Raw genomic sequence first — 24,494 nt, forward strand, 5'->3', positions numbered from 1 at the left:
GTTCACCAGAAGCGGCTTAGTCATGCTGGCCACATGACCTGGAAGCTGTATGCCAGCTCCCTCGGCCAATAACGCAAGATGAGCGCCGCAACCCCAGAGTCAGTCACGACTGGACCTAATGGTCAGGGGTCCTTTTACCTTTACTAGTTCACATGTCTCTAACCATACACATTCTAGAACAATTAGATATAAAAGGATGACTAGAGTGGGATCCTAGCATCACTTGCTAGTTCAGTGTTTATCCTGAGGACTTATCTGTTAATGCAAAAGAACTTAAGATATAAGAAAAATATGTAAACAAAAGGTATTTAAAGCACCTTGGTCAACTTCACTAGATGATAGATAGATAGATGATAGATAGATAGATAGATAGATAGATGATAGATAGATAGATAGATAGATAGATAGATAGATAGATGATAGATAGACAGATAGATATAGATAGATGCTTTTTTATTTGTGGGTGACAGGGACCATATTCTACTGTGGCAGCACAGACCTGGGGATTGGGTCTGGAAACTACCATAAAAAATGGTACGTTGAACAGGTTTCAAACACATTTTAGGCAAAACTCTGTGATCTTTCTCATTGGTATCTTGCAGTGACTTCTCATACTAATAATGTAGGTACAGATATGCCATTGGTGCAGAGATATATTCTCCACTTACTGCATATCTGGCTGGAAAGAGAAACTCAAGAGAAAATCATTTTTAGTTAGGCTGCTTAGTTCCTACTGAGATCAGTTGGAGTGAAACATCCTAAGTGCATACATTAGGGGTGGCTAACAGCTATAGAGGGCTCCCAGCAATTTTTTCTGCCCCTCCAGGGCCCCACTGATTTCAAAAAGGGGGGAAAGTTAAAGTAGACTCAGCACCCTGTTGGGTAAGCAAATCTTCCCCCTCCGGTCATATGAACAGGGAGGGATAACAATCAACCTTCTCAGTTGATCTGCATGGCCCAGCTGAGGAGGGCATTTTGCCTACCTATGTTGGTGAGTGAGAATGTGGGGTGGCCATACTCACTGCTAGTATACAATATACAGCCCTTGCAGCATTGATCAAGGGTGAATGCAGCCCTTGGGCAGAAAAAAGGTTAGCCTTCTCTAGTGTACAGGACTGCAGGCACAGGAAGCAGTTCATGGAGATAGCTGCCTTTGAGCCACAAGCCAATAGAAACATAATGGAAATGGTGGTTGCCTAACTTTTATTCTCTTGGTGTTTCTGTTTGCGATCACCTTCTATAAATCTGACATTTTAAAAAAGAAAAAAGCATTGCACCATGTGTGCCAGATGATGGAGCTATGCTGATTTGCAGCAGGGCCTCAATTCAGCAAAGTCCTGAATAATGGGACTTGTTTGAACTGGGCTGTATGTATGTGTCCACTAGGATTTGACTTAGAATTTAGCCCATAGGGGCTATAGAAATCCCCTGTAGAAGCTAGAGCCTCTAATACAAATTGAGATGGTATATAAGCATGTTTTACAATGCAATCCTATACAGCACATGTCTCCTTGGGAATAAGTCTTGTTGAGTTCAGTGTGGCTTACTCCTAGTTAAGTGGAAATAGAATTGCAGCATTGGTCAATAGAGAGACAATTCTGTTTAAATCCATGGGTTTATTTTAGATATAGAGAATGACTATTATTGTTTGTCTACAACATGATGTAAAATTGAGTACTTTCTCCAGTACACCTTGTTGCTTTCTACCAATCTCTTGGGGTGGAAATCCTTTCTTAAGATACATGTCAAGTTGATTCTGCAATGTTTTTCAAGGTTGTTTTCCCCCTACGCACTTCCTACCCTTCAGATATGTTGTGCAAGCTTTTCCTCTAAATCCTAAGGTTGCCCCCGGTGTGTATTCTCCCCTTTATTTCTTTTTTATGTTTCACTCTCCTTCCTTTAGAGTTATTTTGATTATCAACCCCCCCCCCCAAAAATCTGCTAGATCAGTAATGATACCCTACCTTCCAAAAGAAAAAGGGGGGAAGTCCATAGAACAGTGCTTCCCAACAACATCCTGTCTTGGACTTCTGAACATTTCCAAGGAAAGAGAGTTCTGCAGTTGTGGTGCAGCCACTGAGAATATCTCCTTGTGCTCCCTTACTGTTTGAATCTCACCCATCGATGGTGTTGCTAAACAGATGCCCTCAGTCAATCTTGGGAGTTGCATAAGGGAGGAGGTGGTCTTTAAGGGCTACTGGGATTAACTGGTATGAGGCTTTATATATCAAAATTAGCACCCTGAATTATGTCCCTAAAGCAATAGTGCAGGAACTGGGAGCACTGCTAGTGCTGAATATGACAGCCAGCTTTCAATTTGGAAATTCCAACCCACCTTTAAAGTAAAACGTTGGGCCAGATTCAACTAACTGGTCCTGCTAGCAGATGCCCGCATAAGGACTTCCACTAGAGCAGCGGAGTTTGACCCCCCCATCCTCCCCCCGCCCCGATTGGGGGGTGGAGAACCACCAGAACACCGTGGCGGTGGGAGGAAAGAGAAGATTGTTACACCAGAACAATCTCCCTAGCACCATGTTGAATTGCAATTACAAGGTGGCCAATATAGAACCTTCAGATATCACGCTACATGACCTATCATCCCTGCCCATTTTGCTGGGGTTGATGGGGGTTGTAGTCCAACAACATTTGTAATACTATCCCTGATCCAGATCATAACAGGACCCAGAATGGCAGAGTTAAGGTAAGGATCCACCAGATCCCCAGTTCTCCCTTTTTTTTCAAGATAATTTTTATTAAATTTCCAAATAAAAAACAACAACAACAATGACAACAACAAACAAACAACAAACAATTTTTTTAAAAAAACATTTTATCTTCTATTCACCTATTTTAGTTCTGCCGAGCTTTGACTTCCCTCCCTCCCATCATTCGGTTTTCTTTCCCACTCTTATCTCGCAGTTCCTTTTAGTCCATCTAATAAAACCAGTTCGTAGGATTTATTTCAGTCCTGCAAGTATCTTTAAACTTCTGCAGTTCTTCTCCATATAGTCCACGAATTTACTCCATTCCTTTTGGAACTTTGTCTCTCCCTGGTTTCGGATCCCGCAGGACAACTTTGCTAACTCTGCATAGTCAATCTTTTTCGTCTGCCACTCCTCAATTGTCGGTAACTCCTGTAATTTCCATTTTTGGGCTAATAAAGTCCGTGGTTGTAGCATACATAAATAATTTTTGCAGATCCCCAGTTCTCAGGGTTCCCATTTTCCTGTGCTGCGGACCATTGCAGGGTCCTCTGTTGAGAAATGGGTCTTGTCTGATTCTTGTTCTGTGTGCAGACTGGTCTAGAAAGATCCCAACAGCCCCCACAAAATGGAAAATGAGTTGCAGTAATGAATCTAGGGAACCCTCGGGATTCAAGCCTGAGTGAGCAGGGTGCTAAACCCAATCAGAATTCAGATTCCCGTCCATATCAGATCCCTGTGCATGTTTAAAAAAACATTACTTTAGCCTTCAGCTGATGTATCTACAACATGTCCAGACAGTGAGTAAGCTGTAAGACTGCAGGTTCTGAGTGGGGTGGTCTTAGACACAGACCCACAGGTACAGTCAATAGGAATATGTACCATATAGTTCTGGGATTACTTTGATCACATGAGTGTCTAGGAATACACCAAACTAATTGAGCCACTGGTGTATATAAATCTCTTCCTTCCTTGCCCCCAACCCCTATTTGTTAAACTAGTACCTGATAAGTCTATGCAATATGGATATTCTGCCAGGTCTGCTGAATTTCCCTCCTTCATTATAAAACATCAGTGCCACTATCTATGCCTCTTTGCCCTGCAGACCCAGCACAGTTACATCAGGAGGACTCGCAAGAATCTATTCTGTCTTGTATCTCATCAGAAGAACTCTGTATTGCAAGCAGTTACAGGCTCCAGGGTATCACTGGAAGCTTAAGCAGGCCCCTATAACCTTTATTCATGGTGATCATTCATGAGATACAGTTTTACCAACAGTATGCACCTTTTTATCCCTTCTTCTCCTTTTAAAATGTATTTTTCTTTTAAATCTCCTACCATTGGATGTTAATCAAAACATTCGTTTCAGAACAGACCCTACCCTTGTGATTATATGAAGTGTCAGAATGGATACAGTACATCCTTTATCACGGCTCAGAGGCAATTGAAATATCCCAGTTTTTAATTTTACAAAACGGTCTTTGAGATTTTTAATGTCAATTTCATAATGTTCATAATGCTTAAGGCCTTATTGGAGAAGCAAGTTTCGCTTCTCTCTAATACAGTGTTTTGCTTGGTTGGCAGCACTTTAGAAAGAAAGCGGTGTAGCAGTTCATTATAAAAACTTTTACTTAGTAAACTTGTTAGGGAGTAAGGTTCATTGAACACAGTGGCCTGAGTTTATTCCTGTGCAAACATGCTTAGAAAATTGTGCCGTTAATCTTGAATAACTGAGGCTGCATCTTCCCACCCTTTTTTTCTCCTTCTGTGTAGAGTTAATAATGTTTCGGATAGCAGTTATTATCTCTGTTGGAAGCAGCACTGCTTAGATCATGCAGACTAGTGCTGTGCCAAAAAAAAAACCCCTTTAATTTCTCCAAGGTTTTCTTTCCTTGCAAAATATCTTTTCCTTTTTTCCACCTCATTCTCAGGAGACTTGAGAATTCCCTTGAGTTTTAAGCTTGCTTTATTGCAAGGTAGGATTGCATTTTTCCTTTTCTTTTCTGTAAACATTTTGCCAGCACACTGCAGCCTTTTCAGCTGCCCTGCTTCCTGACCTGGAAAAAAACTCTGTGGGATGCCTTTCCCTGAGGTGTAATTGAATTGCGGAAAGCTGCAGGGCGCAGGGAGGCTGCAGGGCACAGGCCATTGGTGAGGTAGCCTTGCAGAATGAAAGGACCATCAAAAACACCCCTCATCCACCACAGAAGTAAAGTAAGTTCATCAAAAACTCTGTAACCCACCCATGAGGATTTCACTAGAATTGTCTCTCCCTGTTTAAATGAGAGAAGGAAATAAACCCCCATTATTAAAACGTATATATTGTGCCGTATGGAAAGGTAGCATGTGTTTAGTGGGTCATTGACATATCCAGCAGCAGCATGCACCTGCTGTGTGGTCCATGTACCTGTGCTAGAAAAAGCACTTGCTCCATCCTTCATAGGTTTCTATTCAGAGGTGTATTGAAGCAACCTGAAGTCTGAAGGGACTAGGGCAGGTTGGGTGGATAACTATACATATAAATATCTAATCAGCAAAGGCTTTTAATGTGCAAGGAACAGACAGCATAATTATTCTGAGGCCTACAGAGTCATTCTGGTGTGTTTGAGGAAGACAAAAGCCCAGGCTTCTTAATAGCCTACTTAAATGAGTGGCCCTTTCTCTTTACTGTTCCCCATGCTAATCTTTGGCTTGTGGTCAGATATAGCTGCTTATTAATATTTCAGAGAGTTGTGCTTTCCCAACCCAGTTTTAACAGAGGAACTGGGAGAGATTTGCCAAATTGTGATTGTTTTCTTTTCCTCTATTAGGCAGGCAGGCAGGCTGACAGATGTAGGTGCTTTTTTATTTTTTTTTAAAGCCAGCTTGCTTTTGAAAGCTAGTACTGTAGTGTAAAACATTTCTCTCTTAAATGTGTGATATTGCTATAGATTAAATAACCCCAGGACTAGACATTGTAATGAGTGTCCAGGAGGCTATAAATGAGCACCGTGCACGCTGGATTTTCAGGGTGCTGGAGAACACATTCCATTCATGTGCAGAGTGCTTATAGAAAGCAAGGTGTGCATGGACTGCTTGTATGCATATCAGTGGCACACACAAAGAGACCTACCAGTGTCCTCCTTATTCAGCTCCCTGCTGTATCTTGTAAAGCTGTTTCACAGTTGTATTATCCATTAGTGCCTCTGCCCTTCTAGGTTTACTTGAGCAGTACTTAGTCTTCTGTTTCCAACTGTACATACTGTTGTAGTAAAGCCAGGTGCATCACTGGGGTGCTTTCTGTCCTGAGCAAATATGACTCTCTTGACACAATGACTTACACACAGCATAGCTAAGGCCTAGTTGGCTGTGTATTATAATTGCCTGTGCTTTTCTTCTCTAAATCTTCTCTTTGCTTTCTGTTTTTTCGCCTTTTCTTTCTCTCCCCCTGGATTGGTCAGGCTTGCCAAAAAATCCTGGTTTGGTAACTTTATCAACCTAGAGAAAGAAGAACAGATCTTTGTGGTTATTAAGGACAAACCGCTGAGTTCTATCAAGGCTGACATAGTCCATGCATTCCTCTCGGTAAGTACGTACATAAACCTAAACACAGAAGTGAAACTTCGTGAGCTGTGGTTTCTCAGCCTGTAGTTCCAGACACATTCCACACTAGTGCCCTTTAAAACTAAAAAATTATTTCTGTTCTCTCCTGTGGCCACATTTTTTCTTGGTTATTGACTAATCAGTTCCTGTTATCTGTGGGAGGCGGTTTTATTTTGGGTTTCTTTTCAGCTGGAGTAATTGCTTTTTTTGAAATTTTATTTTTTTTTATTACCCTAACCATGTAATTGTGACCACACAAGGAACAGGAACTGACTAATGTAAGAGCCAGAAGTGGAAGCCACTTTAAAACAAAGAATGGAGGGAAATTAAAGAGACAGTAGCCCTAGGAAGTCTCAATGCCATTTTGAATTGCATTTTAACAAAACGAGTAGGGGTGCTTTATAGTACTAGAATGCAGGAGAATATACAGTGGTAGGAAAGCTGTTTTCATTGATGTAGTGTTTTTTATTGTTACTATGGCTATATAGCATGTACTGACTAAATGTAATCTTTATTTATTTATTTTTATTTAAAAAATACAAGCTATTTTTAAAAATCACAGATCAGATCTGAAAAGGGTGGGAGGACAATATGAAGAATTCTGGAGTACATTGAGTCGGAAATGCTGTCATCTAAATTCTCTGTAAAAACTGAGTGAAGAGATTATGTCTGCTCCATATTAAATGGCTAGTGTATAAGTGACCTTTGCCTCTTTGTTCTTCAATTACACCATCTTTCCCTCACCGTTACTCATTTTCTTTTTTATGTATTCATTTCTCACTCATATATGCCAGACTCGGAGCTGGCTTTCTTAGCAAAACTTCCCTGTGAAATAAGATTTTAAAAAGAATAACTTCTTGGGCATATTTTTCAGGTTCCCCAGAGCATGGTATATAAATCCAGCCATACTCCAAGCAAAATTGCACATAAAATCACTGTGGCTATACATAACAGGGTGATTCCTTTACATTCCCATCTAGTAGCTTATTTCTTACCCTTTTATGGGGACCAAAGCAAACTCTGCCCTTGGGAGAATGCAGTCTCAAGACATGTTCTGGAATTCTTTGGGGCTTCTTTTAAAGTGGAATGTGATACAGTTGTATCTGTAAGAGCAAAAATCCCAAATGATCTTTGCCATTTTTAAGTCCCTCAGAGTGCAACTCTATATAAATCTACTCAGAAGTTGGCATTGGGTGAAATCTAATGTTAGTCATACTCAAAGTAGACCTGTTGAAATAAATGGGCATAAGTAACTCAAGTCTATTGGTTTTGGTGTATCTGAGTATGGTTTAAGTTGGATAACAATAGGACCTACTCCCAGATAAATGTGTATAAGATTACAGCCTCAAATAATTATTGGAAGCTAGTGTGGCAGAGTAGTTAACAGCATAAGCAACATGGTGCTGGTTCAAATCTCAGTTCATTGGGGACCCAAGTCAAACTGCTACCTCCCCCAAACCTGTAATATGGAGGTAATAAGAGTTACAGGTTTGTTCTAAGGTGCATGAAGATAATGTATGCAAAGTGCTTTCAACACTATATTAATAACTTCAAAATGCCCTTCTTGTCCTTTCCACATTATCAGTCCAAGAATGCTTCCTATACATTTTAACACTTGTGCAATACTCTCACAAACCCACACGGCAGTGTTTTACCGTGGTCCCACTCAAATCTGCAGGGCTGGTCCAGAGAAGAGCACAGAATGGCTATGTCCCTGCACTCTGTAAACTTTGTTCTTGAATGCCTTGGGGGACTATTTTGCCCCCAGTGCTGCTTAACATCCATTTGAAAGATTCTGGAGGCCATCATTAGGAGATTTGGAGTGTGGTGTCAACAGTGTGCAAATGTCACCTAGCTCTGTTTCTCTGTAACATCTGAATCAAGAGAAGCCGTGGGTGTTCCAGACTGGTGCCTAGACAAAGTGGTGGACTAGATCAGGCCCAGTAAACTGAAATTGAATCCTGGTAAGGCGGAGATGCTGTGTGTGAGCAGTTCTCATAGCCAGGAGTTTAGGCGTTTAACAATTTTTAATAAATGGTTAGCTGCTGAGATCTTATTGAAGTTCATTTTTATTGCTGCAGATCAGACTGAAATGCTCCTTCTTTCTTAAAGAAAGGGCAGTCCCACAAAACAGCAGTCTTTCCCATTCAGATTTTGATGCTTTTTAAATTGGTGTGTTGTCACTGGTTTTAGAGTGGTAGTACCATTTGTTCTTCATGTTGTTGTTTCCACTAGATCCCCAGCCTCAGTCACAGCGTCATCTCACAGACAAGCTTCCGCGCAGAGTACAAATCCACAGCGGGCCCCGCTGTCTTTCAGAAGCCAGTGAAGTTCCAAGTGGACATAACATACACAGAAGGTGGGGAGGCCCAGAAAGAGAACGGGATCTACTCAGTCACTTTCACACTTTTATCAGGTAATTGTCACAAGCTTGCTGTCTGCATTGAGGAGGAGGAGGGGGAGCACAGACAAAATAGCGAGGGCGGCCTTAATTGTAGTTAATTTCTTCAACAGGCAGCAACAATTTGCATGTATGTGGAAGTGTTCAAATGGTTCCTAGATTGTTGTAAGACAATCCCTGCTGGATCAGGCCAAAGGTCTCTCCACTCCCAACGTTCTTGGGTGCAACCGCAGCCTCCCCAATTGTGATTCCCAGCAACTGGGATTCAGATGCAGACCATCTCAGGCAGTAGAGTCAGAACACAACCATTGTGGCTAATAGCCATTGATAGCTTTATCTTTTATGGACCTGTCTAATCCTCTCTTAAAGCCATCCAAATTGCTGGTCATCATGCATGGAAAATTGCATATCACACTTTTTTAGGATGCATGTGCATAATTGTAGTGTTAACAGTTGTACCTTCCTAACACAGCTTATGTTTTCCTTATATGTGAGTGTCAGATATACATTATCAAACATGATGATTTACATAGTTTGTATTTCTTTTCCTGCATAGGGTTGACGATCAAATATACCATTCATTAGTCTTTAAAAGTGCCACAAAACTTTATGTTGTTTTCGCTGCAACAGATTAACACAGCTGCCTCTCTGGATTTGTTTGTGCTTGAGGCAGCTTCAAAATGAAGCATTTTAGCAGTCAAACTAGTCTTCAGAATTCTGGAAGAGAGCTTTCAAAATTGGTGCCCCCTTAAGATGTTATTTGGGGCATTTAGCCTAGTGTTTTTTAGAGCAGGTCCGTGTAGCTTGTAACTTGCCTGGATGAACATTGTCCATCATCCAGGTATGGCGGTCCAACAGGGACTCAGTAAATCTGCTTTTGTTGCCTGCCTGAGATTTAAAAAAAATGGTAGGCCTGTCAAACACTTGGTAAGCCACATTATATGATTAGCAGTACTCAAATTGAGGTGGGCTGAGTTTACCGCTCCACCCTCTTTAGTCATACTGACTGTGTTTAGCTTCATGGGACACCAGCTGTTTTGAAGTGCTTTTAAAAAAGGCAAAATCTTTGGAAATGGATGGTTATTTAGATTACAGATAGTTCTACCTTGCTTAGGGAATTTGGGTTATGCAAAATCCTGGAAACTAAGCAGTGTTTTTTTTAAAAAAATACAAACAAGCAAACAAGGAACAGTATTTTTTGCTGACCATGTTGGGGAGAAATGGTAGAGGTACCAGGGGTATACGAACTAGGTAGTTAAGTATAATATAATGAGATCTACAGATGTTGCAAGGGAGCTGGAAGGTCTAGTAAGTTTCAGAAGGAAGTGTGTCTTCATAAAGCTTTATTAAGAATGTGATAGGCATAACCTACTGCTACTGATATTAAACTTTCATAGAGCTGGAACAAGGTCCTTAGGTGCATGCTGTACAGAACATAAAAGTGACACCATTCCTTTCTAGAGGATTTGCCATTTTCATTAACTAGGCAAGAAAGAAGAAAACTCAAGGATTGATAGAAAGTCATGGGGATCAAGAAAGAGAGAATGAATTAGTAATGGAGGAGCAGGTAATGTGAGCCTCTGGTAGCTGGTTCTGAAAAAACTTTGTTGCATAAGTGAGTCTTGAGATAAGGACTTGGGAGAGAAAAATGAAATTATTTGCTGGGGTCTATTCCGAGCATAGGAAGCAGCATGGCTGGAAGCCCAGAGACAGGAGTGAGAGAAAGAAGCCAGAGGGGCTGGCAGAGGAGGAGCAAAATGGTGGCACAAGGGGGGGATATAAAGGAGAAGAAATAATTAACAGGAGGAAATTGGAAATATTTGTAAACATAAGGATGAGAAGCATTAAGATGAAGTCTAATACTGAGCAGAAAAGTTAATGGAAAGGTGCTCTCTCCCTACACTCTCCCTTCCACAGCAGTGTTCAGTTCTTCCACAACTCACAGTCCGATGTGTCTTTTCACAGGTCCAAGCCGTCGCTTTAAGAGGGTAGTAGAAACCATTCAGGCACAGTTGTTAAGCACACATGACCAGCCTTCAGTGCAGCAGTTATCAGGTAAGTAGCTTCCACAGCTCAGTGCTTTGCTTCAGGCAAGGACATGAATTGGAAGCACCTATCAGCATAGTCCTCAAGTTGCACCTAGAAAACTAGTTTCATTCAGCACAAACAGTAAGACTCCTCTGCACATCTCTCCCCTGCCATTTGCTCCACTCCCACCTGCCTTGCACCAATTCCCATTTCCTAAATGCATCCCCCCACCTCCACGTGAACTGCCCTGCCCTGCCCCAAGAGCCATTTGTCCCCCTTTTCACAGGAAGTGTCATCAGCAGTTTGTTTAATTCCAAAAATCCACACACACACACAAAAAAAAACCATGGACATGCCTCAAAATGTATCTGATGAAAGAGTCCTCTACAAACCATTTTTAAAAAGAAACAATGGCCTGAGTTAGCTCCTGGGGAGGAAGTGACTTTTGCTAGCAAATGGAAATTACTGGAAGTTTAGAGCAAGACTGATTTTTGGAAAGTCACTTACTCTGAAGAAGCCATGTGCCATTTTATCTGCACACTCTAATGAAGTGGAAATGGCTGAGCAATGGCAGAAATATCTTGCCTGTTACAGTTTTATGCCACACTCCACGAGGAAATAATTTTTTATTACCCTTTAGCCCCTTTCATGAATGGGATGAACATTTATCTACTGGCAACCTCTTCATTTAGCAATTCCCCTACTACGTCTCTAACCTTCCACAAGCCCTGATCTTTACTGCTTTACCTCATGAAGGTCACTAGGATAAGCAGATTTAGCTTTTTCCAAGCAAACAACAACTCTGCAACACTACAGGAAACTTTTGTCTGTTGGAAAGTGTATGGGGAAAATAAAATAAAACAAGAGGTACATAGACCCAAAGTCCAATTTCTCTCTATGCCAGTGGTAGCTCATCTCACCCTTTAAAGCCACCCTTGTGATGACAAGCATGCGAGAAATGTAATATATTAATGGGAGGAGATAGGCAGCCTTCCACAACTGAGAGCAAGTATTGGGAAAGAATTACTAGATGTCTAAAACTGATCAATATAATTTGAGTCTGGACTTTAAATCTGGTCAGACAGATTGCTGTCACTTACTTTGCATCTGCAGATGTCTGGCTGTCCTAGCATAGGAAGCAAGGAGCTTCAAATTAATAAGCAAAGGGAGCATCAGGGTAGATTCCAAGACTCAGCACTGCAGGATGACTGCTTCTTCTATAAATTCACCATGCAGTGGTTGTAGCCACATGGGAAGAAAGTTGCCTTTGTCCTCACTAGCCCCAGGTCTTCATGCTTTTAGAAGAGTTCAATAAGGTTAGCATCTTTTTGAGGCCAACAACAACAACAACAAACGTCCCATGTGTAGAATTTACTCATAGTGACTTATTAAACAGCCTCCACTTTCTGTGAATTCAGACTAAAATAATCCTGTGACTGGATGGAATTCTTGACAAGAAACATTTATTTCGTATGTGGCTGTAATTTAAAAATTATATGGATGTCCAGGCTGTGGTTGAGAAAACAGGGAAGCAAAAATGTCACCCAAATGATGCTTGTTTGAAATGGGATAGGAAATTTTGAAATGGGATAGGAATTATTGGGGAGTTGGCACCAAATGACGCTGTTTTAAAATGGAATAGAATTAATGAGAAATTGTTCCCAGGATAATTGCCAGATGAGCCTTGAATGGGCATGGGAAGGAATGCTGCTCTCCTTCCAACACAAAAGCCACCTTCTTGCCCCTGGCACCCAGGAGATCATAGAATCGTGATGGGCCATTCAGCTTAGCATAATGTCTTTGCAGTCTAGGTAACTCCAAATCAAGCTGCATTCTGTGAGGAACAGTTGCTTACTTCAAAAGCAGCCTCAGTCAAAATCAATGTTCATTTAATCTGCAATTCACAGATTAAAGTGCAAAGCATTTGTAACTGATTCTAGCCTCTGGAGAAGTCCAGAGAGCTCACCTGCTCTAACAAAGCAGTGTTCCCCACCTTCCAGGTCAGGTGCCATTACAGGTGAGTGACTGGGGGACTCTCTGTGCACAAACATATATATATACTGTGAGAGGGAGAGGGATGATACAGTATATTGCAACAGGTGTACCTTACAGCTAGGTGACCCCATCTCTGAATGTGTCTCCAGCTCCATCACTGCCAGCAAGGACTTGTGACTTCGTGGAGGTGATGCTTGCTACCTCTCTGGACCCTGCTTGGTCTGCTGAGCTGTGGGCTGGCCCATTAAACTGGTTTGCCTGGGTTTCAGAACAGGACTGTTTTCTGTTGTCTCTCATTCTTTGCAAGCTCACACCAATATTGATAGACATTGCGTCGTTTCCTTGTCTGTGCGTGTATCTCATTTCAGTGGTGCGTTCCTGTGTCACACCTGCACATCCCAGTTAGTATCTCTCATTCTCATTCTCATTTCTGCTTCTTGGGACTCGCTCTGCTTACTACTTTTGATCTAATGCAAACTGGAACAAGCTCAGTGCACAGGTGAAAGCAAAATGCCACTCAGCACCAAAGCACTTCAACACTGTGCTCCCTGAGCTACTGGAGATTTCTTCCTTGAAATGATCACTGATCAGGCAGCCTTGGGTACACACTTTAATTCATGCACCTGAATTCTGTAAGCTCCACGATCTTCAGAGTGAAAAGAGAATACAGTACCATCTCCATGGATATTCACTCTGTCAAGAAGTCCTTGTTGAATTAAAGGAGAATCCTGCCTGGGTAAATAGGGAAAAAAAAGTATCACACTTTTGCCCCTGTCTCAATCCTGTGCATTCTTTTGAGGCACTGTTCCACAGAAGAAATCTATAGCCGTTAGTAAGAAATGATGTTTCTGAGAATGAATAGTGATTATTTCCATTTGATACCAGTTCTGTTATCAGGACTGATTGCTTTCCTCTAACAGACACCTCCTCTGGGAAGGAGTTAACTGTCTGTGTATCCCTTTCCATAAATGGCAATATTAAAGTAATCCATTGTTCCATCTGAGCAGTAAATTATCTGCTTTTCCCCTGCCCTGTTTTATGTCCATGGTGGTTCCTAAACTTTTCAGCCATTGTTGCAAGTTCCAGCTTCCAGCAATAGGCTATATGTAACCGTTAACAATGCAGTGGGACATTTTGTGCTTACTACACTTCCTGCATTGATAATATTAAGGAAAGGATGGGATTTCTGGGTTGCAACCTGCTAACTTTATTTTCAGCATCAGATAAGCATCAGAAACCGATGTATTTAAAGTAGGTCCCACACAGTTCCTTCATCTCATCTTTATGTATTTATGCAAACTTAAACGCTTATTATTTTGATAAGCTGTTTTAAATGTCCTGTGGGATGAAGGGGAGGCCTGCATAATTGTAGTGCTTTATTCTTTGGTAGGTCTTGATGTGAATCTTGCTGAACTTTTTACGCAGAAGCTTTAGTAGAAATCATTGGTTATTTATGAAATGCAGTAATCTCTGAATAGGACTGCAGTTTCCAGCATCTGTGTTTGTGAAATAAAGCTGCCATTCATTGAGAAAATGAGGAGGAGATGATATGAGTGTTGAAACTGCAGAACATACTTTATCACTACGAGCTACTGGTGGGGGGTTGCTTTTTTTGGTAATACTTCTCTGTGTTTAAACAACAACAAGAAGAGACTCTATAAGTAGAAGACTTGCACAACAGAAAGGTGGACTGAGTCCATGCAGACCAGGACTCGTATACGGCTGGGTTATTGGAGAGCTCCAGTTAATGGAAATCTTCACCAACAAATTGCATGGATGCCCAGTTTTGTGTATGTGTACACACACAGAGAGGGGGGGGGGTGTCAAATAGTACTTCATACACGTCAGTTCTGGATTCCTTTTAGGATTTGGTTAATCACTAAAATAATATACATGTTATTTTTATTAACAAAAAGAGCTATATTTATGTAGCAAAGTGTGTCAGCTTCTGCCTTCATCAGCTGCTGTGGTAAAATGAAATGAAGCTTTTTTTTCAAGATAGCCATTACGGATTGCTCCACCTTTTTTTGTCAAAACAGAACATCACCAGCAAATCTTGCAATATAATCCATATAATTGACTGCAAAAAAGGGATGTCATATCCAGAACATAATAAAAACTACAACATGTTTTAGAAACCAAAAAAGTGGTGAAGCCAGTTGCTAAACATTTCAGTCCTCAGAACCTGTCAGACTTTTCAATAATTACTATAGATATGCTAACAGATCCAGCAATGTTAGCAAAGAGGGAAAACACAAGGATGTACACACTGGGACGCTTAACACCGCATGACCTCAACCTGGAGGATAAGTATCACCAGCATTGTAAATAAAACCCTTCTGAGCATTCCACCCTCAAAGCTCTATTAACTCCCACCTTGGAAACAGCTCCACTTTTACTAGAACAACTGATGGAGGCAGAAGTCAGCACATAGGTTACTTGTTAATCACAGTAGCCTATAAATATATATGTCTAAAACATCCATGCATGCACGCATGGGAATGATTTCAGCGGCTTGTAAATAAGAGGAGCCCTTTCCAAGGCCTATCTGTTCCAGCACTCTGTTTCCCACAGTGGCCAGCCAGATGCCCCTGGGAAGCCCAAAAGCAGGACACGAGTTCAGTGGCCCTCCTCTGTTGTTCCCCATCAAATGAAGACAGTATATAGAGCCGTCATGACTTGGTGGCCATTGATAGCCTTGTCTTTCATCTTTGTCCCATGGATGCACTCTTTCCAGGTTCTCCTTTCACTTTTTAAATAACTAGTTTTCGTTGTTTCCTGTAACATTCTCACTTTGTGCAAGGCCTCTACAGGACGCGGTGGCTGCCTTTTCTCAGTCAGATTCTCAACTCCCTGCTGGATCCTTCCTCACATTGCTATTTCTGATCATGCTCCCTTATCTACAGTCACCCCAGACCTGCCTCTCTTTTCCAAGATCCCTTCCTGCTGGATTGTTTGGTGCATACCTATCCTTTTGCTTTGCTCTCTACCCTAACATTTATACAACTTAACCCCTTTTAGAGAACATCTATATTTAGCCATCTTTGCTAGCAATGTGTTTCCCACTTTGCAAAGGAGGAAGTGCTGGAATGTCTCTGAGGGCTGAAATTTGGTTAAATGTCAGCATTCATGGGAATGAAATTTGGTGAATGTCAGCATTCATGTGGGAATGAAGCCAGTCCTAGTTGTCATTTTTTGTATTTCTTTCATCTTTCAGACATACCCAAGTAAATGCTGACATTTGATTAGCTCTCAGAATTCACTTGTGGGCCTATAGATTTTTGGACATTTTTCACAAAATTTGTCTGAGGTAGCCAGGATGTAAAAGTCACCAAATCTTGGACATTCATTGTAACACATATATTAAATATACAGCAGTGATAGGAAGGAGAAAGTGTTTGCTCTGTGTTACATGATTGATTAATATATATATATATATTCTAGCATAAGTTTAGGAAGAATCTCAACTGAGTGTAGAAATGCCAATCCCATATATACTTTCTGCTCCAGGGGAAAAAATGCTACATTACTGCCTTCTATGAAGAGAACTGGAAACGATTTTTTATATTGTTTTCCCTCCTTCCTCTTTCCACTCTTACGATCTAGACACCACTAACTGTATGGAGTTGATGACTGGGAGACTTTCCAAATGTGGTAAGAACTTCCCTTCCACCTTCTCTCCCCCCCACCAGCCCCCCAGCCTCCACTGAACAACCTGACTACCCTTTCCCTTCTCCCTTTTCTGGACACTCTTTATGACCACCCACTTTACCTCTTGCTTGCCTTTTGAACACACACATCACCCAGTTTTTTCCTCCACGTGTGCGCAGACCTGCCATGTTACACAACCACTGCATCCATGGTTTGACGTCTTGCAAATTCCTGTTCTCACACTGCCTCCTCCACCCCCCACCCCACCCCCAAAAAAGATGTCTGGTGATGTTATACATGCTTTTAAGGCTTTACTCTGACTTCACTTTCAAATCAACCTTTTTCTGTTCTGCAGCCGTATATCACTTGCCTTTCTGCTGTGCTACTGCCTGGCTCCCCCCCTCCCCAAAGCTCATGCTGAAAAGAGGACAACAAGGTTCTGCCTTCATTCCATCAGTCTCACCCCACTGTTCCTAGGGAAATTCCTCTCTTGCTCCCACTACAAATGAAATATCTCATCCTGTGGGTGCATCCTTAGTTACTGTAAATAAGCTTAACTGCAGCCCAACTCACCGTTTTGCTTTTGATGGAAACCAACTGTGAGGCCTACAAGTATAAAGTGAACAAATTTCCACTGTACAGCTCATCTTCCTTGGCTTGAGAGACTCATACTTAAGCCCTGTTCTCTCTACTCAATCAGTTATCTCCTTTCTTTCTATAGTTCTTTCCAAAAATAGAATATGGCAACTCAGAACAGAGACTGACGACCAAACTACAGATGACATTAATCATGTGTTTTAACACAAGCATGCTTAAATTGACCTCCTTTGTTTTAGAAAGAAAGTAGCTGGCCCCGATCTGGATTGAGCTGCATACCATTTTTCTGTTGTACATAATCTTGGTTGCTTTCCTCTGCACACCTTCCAGCTTGTTGATATCCTTCTTATGTTACGGTGCCCAGACAAGGGCAGAAGGTGCTCTTTTGTCAGGGAGAGCCAACAGAGAAAATTGATGTGGCCAGTTGGCCACTGGACAGGCAGGCTTTCAGTTTCTGTCCTTAATTATTGCTGTGGCAGATACCCAATGAATGCTCCAGTACCTGTTTTCCAAAGTGGGGATTCACCTCACATGTCAGCCTTATACAGAAACAAGAGGCAAGCAGGGGGCCCCAATAGTATGTGGCAAATGAGTGTGCTGCATTTTGTCCCAGCCCCAGCTAGCCTGTCCAAGAGTCCCAACAGGCTGCCATCATGAGAACAGGTGGGTGGGCTGATGGAGGGTGGGGAGAAGGGTCTCCCCCCCCAGCCCACTCCTTCTCCCGAAAAAGAGGGGACCAGGGTGTGACCCCTCCCTCACAAAGAGACTCACCCAACGAGGCTCAGATTCCGCCCGCCTTTCTGACGTGACTTGCCTAGGATAACTTGAGACAATTGCTCCCTGCCCATAAAGGAGCCATGGGGATTCTTTCAGAGGCACAGAATTGGGGCGAAGCAGTCATCTGTTTAGCAAAGGGTAACATTCAGAATTTGTGTAAGTAATCAAATGGAACACTGCACCATCTTGCAGAAATGCAGCACTAAAACCCCATAATAATTCAAGCTGATCAGTCAGAATGAAGGCAAGGGCATGTGGCTCTCTGATTCACTCATCACAACAGAATCCACAGTTTTGCAGTTATGCTGGCTGTTTGCCGTAATAAACATTGACTGACAGCTCTGCTACAGGACTCTGCTACAGGACGCAGGTGGCGCTGTGGGTTAAACCACAAAGCCTAGGGCTTACCGATCAGAAGGTCGGTGGTTTGAATCCCCGCAATGGGGTGAGCTCCCGTTGCTCGGTCCCAGCTCCTGCCAACCTAGCAGTTCGAAAGCATGTCAAAGTGCAAGTAGATAAATAGGTACTGCTACAGCGGGAGGGTAAACGGCATTTCCGTGTGCTGCTCTGGTTCACCAGAAGCGGCTTTGTCATGCTGGCCACATGACCTGGAAGCTGTACGCCGGCTCCCTCGGCCAATAATGCGAGATGAGTGCCACAACCCCAGAGTCGGTCACGACTGGACCTAATGGTCAGGGGTCCCTTTACCTTTACCCAACTCTGCTACTGGGGTTGCCACTCATCGCCCTGCCGCTCCCCAGCCCTGCTCCTGTTTCTTTCATGGCAGAAATAAAGAAGGCAAAGCTTTCCACACCACTTACCTCCATGCCAGCAAATATTTCAGCTGCTAAATTTCTGCATGACACTGGCAGGCTCCTGTTAGAGGCACAGGAGCAAGGCCAGGAGACTGCTGTGCTAGTGTACAGAACCTCAGGTTCTGCTCAAAGTAAAAAAAGCTAGTGCACCTGTTTGTGGAAGAATTCAGCAGCTGGCACAAGCAAGGTGTTCACATGGTGCACCAACCCAGAGCAATCACCAATTGATTTCAGCAGTGGTGGCAGGCTGGATCTAGTTGTGGCCAACCACATTTGTCAGCTGGGCAGAGCTACCCAGCTGTCAATCATCTGATGGCATACGACACCGCTGCAAAATTTAAACTGGGCTAAATACAGGCTGCACTTGCAAAGGAACAATGGAAGCACACCCTAAGGTTCCCAATAGTTCCTTAGCAGCTGTGGCTCTCATGTGACATCAGGTGAGTAACAGGTGGGTGCGTTGGGATGAGTATGGCTCAGTGAAATCAGACCTACAAGCTCACAGGTTTTGCACCCATGGGCTTCAGCAACTATTGATGTGAAATAGTTCTGCTGAAGAGCTCCCTGTTAGCTCTAGCTACATAGAAACCTAAGTCTGTTTCGTTATTCTTGAAGCACCAAGAGTAAAATGGGCATCGTGCTGCCATTGGCTAGCTATTAGACGTGGGCTGTTGCCTTTGTCACTTTGCCATGGAACACAGGTATAGTGACATAATCGTTGTTGTGACACTAATGAGATCCACTTTTAAAAAATTATTATAAGTTAATGAACAGCATTAATGAATACAGCATGGCTGTATTCTGTGGAAATCCCAAAGCATCTGGGAGAAAGTACACCTGAAGATACTCTCTTAAAGAGAAGTAAGAAAAGAGGAATGAACAAGAAGTGTGGAAGAAGGCACATATATCAGGCATTGAGTGGTTGGGTTTGGGACTGCAAGTGAGGCCCCTGTATTCTCTTGAAACATTCATGTTCCTCTCTAGAGTTGAGTTCTGCATGCTGTGCACTGTGCTGATTGGATGCCCCCTCCCACCCCACAGTGTCACCATAAGTTCTTCCCCTGGTTGGAGTAGTTTTGCACTTTTAATGAAGTTCCCCTACTTTTGGAGAAATGAATAGATAAACACTTTAATTCTTTATGCAGCACTTTTTAAATGAAAAAGCGGCCAGAAGCATAGGAGTTGGAACAAGTGATGGCTGAGCTTGTTGGCTGGTGTGCACATCTGTTATTTCAGTTGTGAAGCCAGGAGCACTTCATGGCTAAGAGGTGTCCTGTTATATTTTTCTAATCCATCTATCTTTATTGCCAGTTTCCTGCTCTGAATGTCCTTCTATTTCTCTCTTCTTTGGCGATCACTCGTAACTGAGTAAGATTGTCTTCCATGAGCACGGTCTTACCGGTGTGTCTGTAAGTGACTGTGGAGGCCAATTCTGGATCCACATGTCCTTCCACAGTTAGATTCTATTTCATCTAATGGAAATATAGTCAGCATAGCCAGGACTTCCTTCCTTAACTGATGATTTCCAAACTGTTCTGAAGGATGTTAAATTGTAGTTGTTATCCTATATAAATACCTTTGTTCCAATTTAGCTTACAGAGGGAATCTTACAGATCAGAATAAGCTGCTGCTCCATGCTTATTACTTCTGAGTTGTCCCGATCACCTTGTGCTTCCTGTGGCTCAGTCCAAATCAGTTACTACAGCGAGCCACAGTATTCTTCTCATTGGCTTGTATCCTGGTGATGATAAGGAGGTATATGGATTCTGGATAGTCTTTCTTTCGGTTTTATGTAGACTTTGAATTACTTCTTGATTCTGTAAGCAAATGTAACCATGTCTGCCTATTAGGTGTTGCTTCAAGTGACTATGTAAACAAGACAAGAGTAGTGGTCTTTTAAAAAGCTAAATTAATTAACAGCTGACATGACTGTCAATGGCTATTGCCTAAGAAGTTCAGGACAAGACATGCTCACTATATTCCTTGACCTTAAATTGCTGGAGTGAACAACAGAGGACAGAGTGATTTATTAATGCTTCCTATAGTGCATTAGGAATTGATCACTATTGGAAATGCAGTGCTGGCCTAAATTTACTATGTTTTAAGCAGCTCATTCCGATGGACAGGAAGGGGTATTGTTACAATTGCACTACAGTGTAGAATAGCTACCAATGAGGAGTTTTGTTTTGTTTTTAAATCCTGACATTTTCCTTAGTGTTACTGGTTTTAATGTCACAGTGAATGCCTTGGGTCAGATTTTCAGATACAGTACTTAGCATCTGGATCCAACTTACACAAATGAAACCTTTGTAGAATTCCTTAAAATATGTTCCCTCAGAAATGACTTACAAATTTCCTACCATAAGAGTCATTTCATGCTTTGCAGAGGGGCCTGGGTGTGCTGGTGTTCACCACCCATGTTGGTTGTGGGAAACAAAATGTGAAGGTGGTCTGATACTCCCAGATGCCCAAGAGGGTGTGTTTTGTAATGGCTCCCTGACACATGTCATATGGCCTTTCTGCAATTCCTGTACTGTTGAGCCTATAGCATATTGAGGAAAGGGTGTCTGAAATTAGAAAACGGTACCATTCACTTTTAGATTTCTGTTTCTAGTTCAGCCACTGGGTGTAATAACATTTACCATTGCCTAGTGTCATTTGGCACAATTCTGCACTGTAGGATTTAACCCCCACTTAACAGCTGACACGCAGTGGTCAAATCATGCTTAGTTTGGTCAAGTGCGCCTGCTCACTCTTCAGGACAGGCACACACAGCCAAAGAACACAGCAGAAAAATGCCTAGTCTGCTTGCTTTCGCTCCATGCGCCTTTCCCCTGGGAAGAGGCAGTTGCAGCTGAAGCACACAGACCCAGTATTTTTCTGGATCGCCGCACAAAGAAGTCATGCCTCCTAAGGAGGGGGGGGAGAACCCCTTAAAGAAGGCTTTTTCTTGCAAAAGGGCTTCTTTATTCCTTTCCCCAAGAAGTACATGCTGAGCAGGGCTAAACTGCCAAACTGCTTTCCAAAGCACCTCCCGTACCCTGCATTTTAACAGCTCTCCAGCAAGGGATTTCAACAGGTGAGTGTGGCTGTCCACTCTGTCAATCATGTGATTATCACAAAATTGACAGGTGGGTGATCCCATCCGCCTGTCACATTTGACCCACATGACTGATCCTGATAAGGAACTGGCCCATGGAGTCAAAAAAGTTCCCTCTCCTGCCCTAGACATTTTAAGTTTGAATACTCAAAATGCTTTAGGCGTTCTTCTCTAGGAAGACGTCCCTATCTTTCTATTATTTTATGTGCCCTTTTCAATACCTTTTCTAACTCTGTGAGGTGGGGAAACCAGAAATGGAGGCAGTGGCCACCACAAGACTTCTCATCACAAAGAAGACCCATTGGCTCTGGTCAGAGTTGAGCTCTCCCAACTATTTATCAGACTTTGGCATCATTTCTTTGTGCTTATAGTTCCTTACTAATGAATACTGATATAGTGATAAGGGGCCTTAAGGGAAGAGCTGAAAGAGTGGTAACAGAGATACACCAAGGTTTCTGGAAAAGTTATGGATATAGGAATAATACCAGAAGTAAACTCTGGACTGTTGTGGGATGGTTGTTTTGTTTTGAAATTGACAACACCTCCCTCCCCAATCATCTTTTCAGTGATATATGACATGTCTCCTAAGAGCAGGCATTTACAGTGAACAAAACCAGAGACTGAGCAAAACTTTTCTCATGAGAAAAGCATAGACTATTTGCTTGCTGTGATCTTATTTATGTCCAAATACCTCAAGGACAAGTGTTTTTTTAAAAATAAAATAAAAAATGTGTTGGTCTGTTAGGGGAGATATTACCTTAAGGGTTTAGCTAAAGTTATGGAGGGGTTTCCACTTGCATTTTTGAGGGTAAGGTGGAGCCTCCGAAAAGAAACTGCCCTATGCTGAGTCAGGCCATTGGTCTAATTAATAATAATAATAATAATAATAATAATAATAATAATAATTTATTGACCAAGTACCAACATACTTGGAATTTTGCTATGTCTATCAGCTCAGTATTGTCTATGCTGATTGGCAGCAGTCCTCCAGGGTTTCAAATAGGAATCTCCTTGAAGATCGAATGTGGGGCCTTCTGAATACAAAGCAGTTGTTCTGCCACTGAGCCATGACCCTTCCCATTTAAGTTTCCAACATCATCAACTTCCAAACAAAATTTGAATAGCATCACCATCTTTTCTCTTGATATATCCATGTATATGGCATCAAAAGGAAGGCAAGTGCATCATTTCTCTTACTTGACTGAAGCAAAAGAGAATATGTTGGCTTCTTCAGCAAAGTTGCCTGCAACATTGAACTTGCTGTGTCACAATAGCTTCCTAACAAATGGTGAATGTATTTAGAACTAGTGTCCATTACACTGTCCATCCGGATACTGTCTTCTTTCATACTTTGAAACTTCTGTTTTGGTCTACACTCAGTTGCAGTGCTTTCCTTGTGGCCTTTAGTAGCTACATTCTGCTACATTCATGAATTGGCTGGTAATAATCTGCTTCCTTGGGTCTTTGGCACTTCCTTTATATCCAAGTCTTTGCCTCCTTATCCGATACTCAGGCAACATCCATCACTTCCGTTTTCTCATAAACCGATCCTTGTAGCTATGATTCTTTTTATCTTCTGCTGTTTAAGTTGTCAGCTCTTTGGAACTACTTATCCTTATGCATTTCTTTTCAGAAGGTTGGTTAGCGTTTACAGACCAGCTTATTCAACAGGGTGCATTCCTCTCTGAACATATTCTGATATTTCAATGACTTTCCAGTAATCCAAGCTGGGTTTCTAGGCTACAACTTCTCAAGCAAAGGGATTCAAACACATTCTGTTAATGTGTTACAGCCCCAGCATAGCTACAGTAAACTCTTGCAGACAACAACTCTGCGTGCATAACAGAAAACAAGCGTTGCTTCAAAGATCTTATAATGTAGAAGAGGAAAAACACATGCACAGAGTGGTAGTCAGCTGAGTTTTACCCAGAGTGGACCCACTGAAATGAATGGACCTAACTTAGTCATGTTCGCTTCATTGAGTCTCCTCCGAGTAAAACTTTACTGACTTACACTGGGGTAGGCAACCTAAGGCCCATGGGGCCGGATGCGGCCCAATCGCCTTCTCAATCCGGCTCACGGATGGTCCAGGAAGCAGTGTGTTTTTACATGAGTTGAATGTGTTCTTTTATTTTAAATGCATCTCTGGGTTATTTGTGGAGGCTGCCTGGTGTTTTTACATGAGTAGAATGTGTGCTTTTATTTAAAATGCATCTCTGGGTTATTTGTGGGGCATAGGAATTCATTCATTCCCCCCTCCCCCAAAATATAGTCCAGCCCACCACATGGTCTGAGGGACGGTGGATCGGCTCACGGCTGAAAAAGGTTGCTGACCCCTGACTTGCACTCATAGTCTACTGACGCACTACTAATTTGTCACATGAGTCTAAATACCTATAAAGTGAGTTTTTCCACTGCACTGAACAGACTACAAAACCTAGTTGTGGTGACCACCATGACAGTTTCACAGTGGTTGACACTCAGTGCTTTTTTTTCTTAAAAAAATATTTAGGGGTACTCTCGTTTTCCTACTCATATTGAAATACTGCCCACTCAATGGGGCCAAACTTAGATTCACAAAATGTTTAGGGGTATGTGTACCCCTGCGTCCCCCCCCCCAGAAAAAAAGCACTGTTGACACTTAACATGAGTTATCTTTCGCCAAAGAACTTCAAGGATACATGCAATAACCTTTTTTTAACACAATTTGTTATTCATTGAAGCCCATCTACTGATGCATTAAAGGAAAGATGAATGGGAACCTTCAATTTTGTGATTAGCTGGCCCCTGGTTGTTTGCAAATCAGCAGACAAAATTGTCCAAGGGCCAGGCAGTTTGATTCCCTC

At 42.1% G+C, this 24,494-nt stretch overlaps 1 protein-coding gene across 1 annotated transcript in view; it reads left to right on the plus strand.

Annotated features, from left to right (window-relative positions):
• BRSK2 (BR serine/threonine kinase 2) overlaps positions 1–24,494 on the plus strand; it is a 377,628-nt gene that overhangs the window by 347,186 nt on the left and 5,948 nt on the right. The window contains exons 18-21 of the mRNA XM_088666107.1: positions 6,143–6,266; positions 8,520–8,700; positions 10,651–10,740; positions 16,315–16,362. Of these exons, the coding sequence (XP_088522233.1) occupies positions 6,143–6,266; positions 8,520–8,700; positions 10,651–10,740; positions 16,315–16,362 (443 nt within the window). The remainder of the gene's footprint in view (positions 1–6,142; positions 6,267–8,519; positions 8,701–10,650; positions 10,741–16,314; positions 16,363–24,494) is intronic.

This window comes from Zootoca vivipara, chromosome 1 (assembly GCF_965207765.1).
Source record: "Zootoca vivipara chromosome 1, rZooViv2.hap1.1, whole genome shotgun sequence".
Lineage (NCBI taxonomy): Eukaryota > Metazoa > Chordata > Lepidosauria > Squamata > Lacertidae > Zootoca > Zootoca vivipara.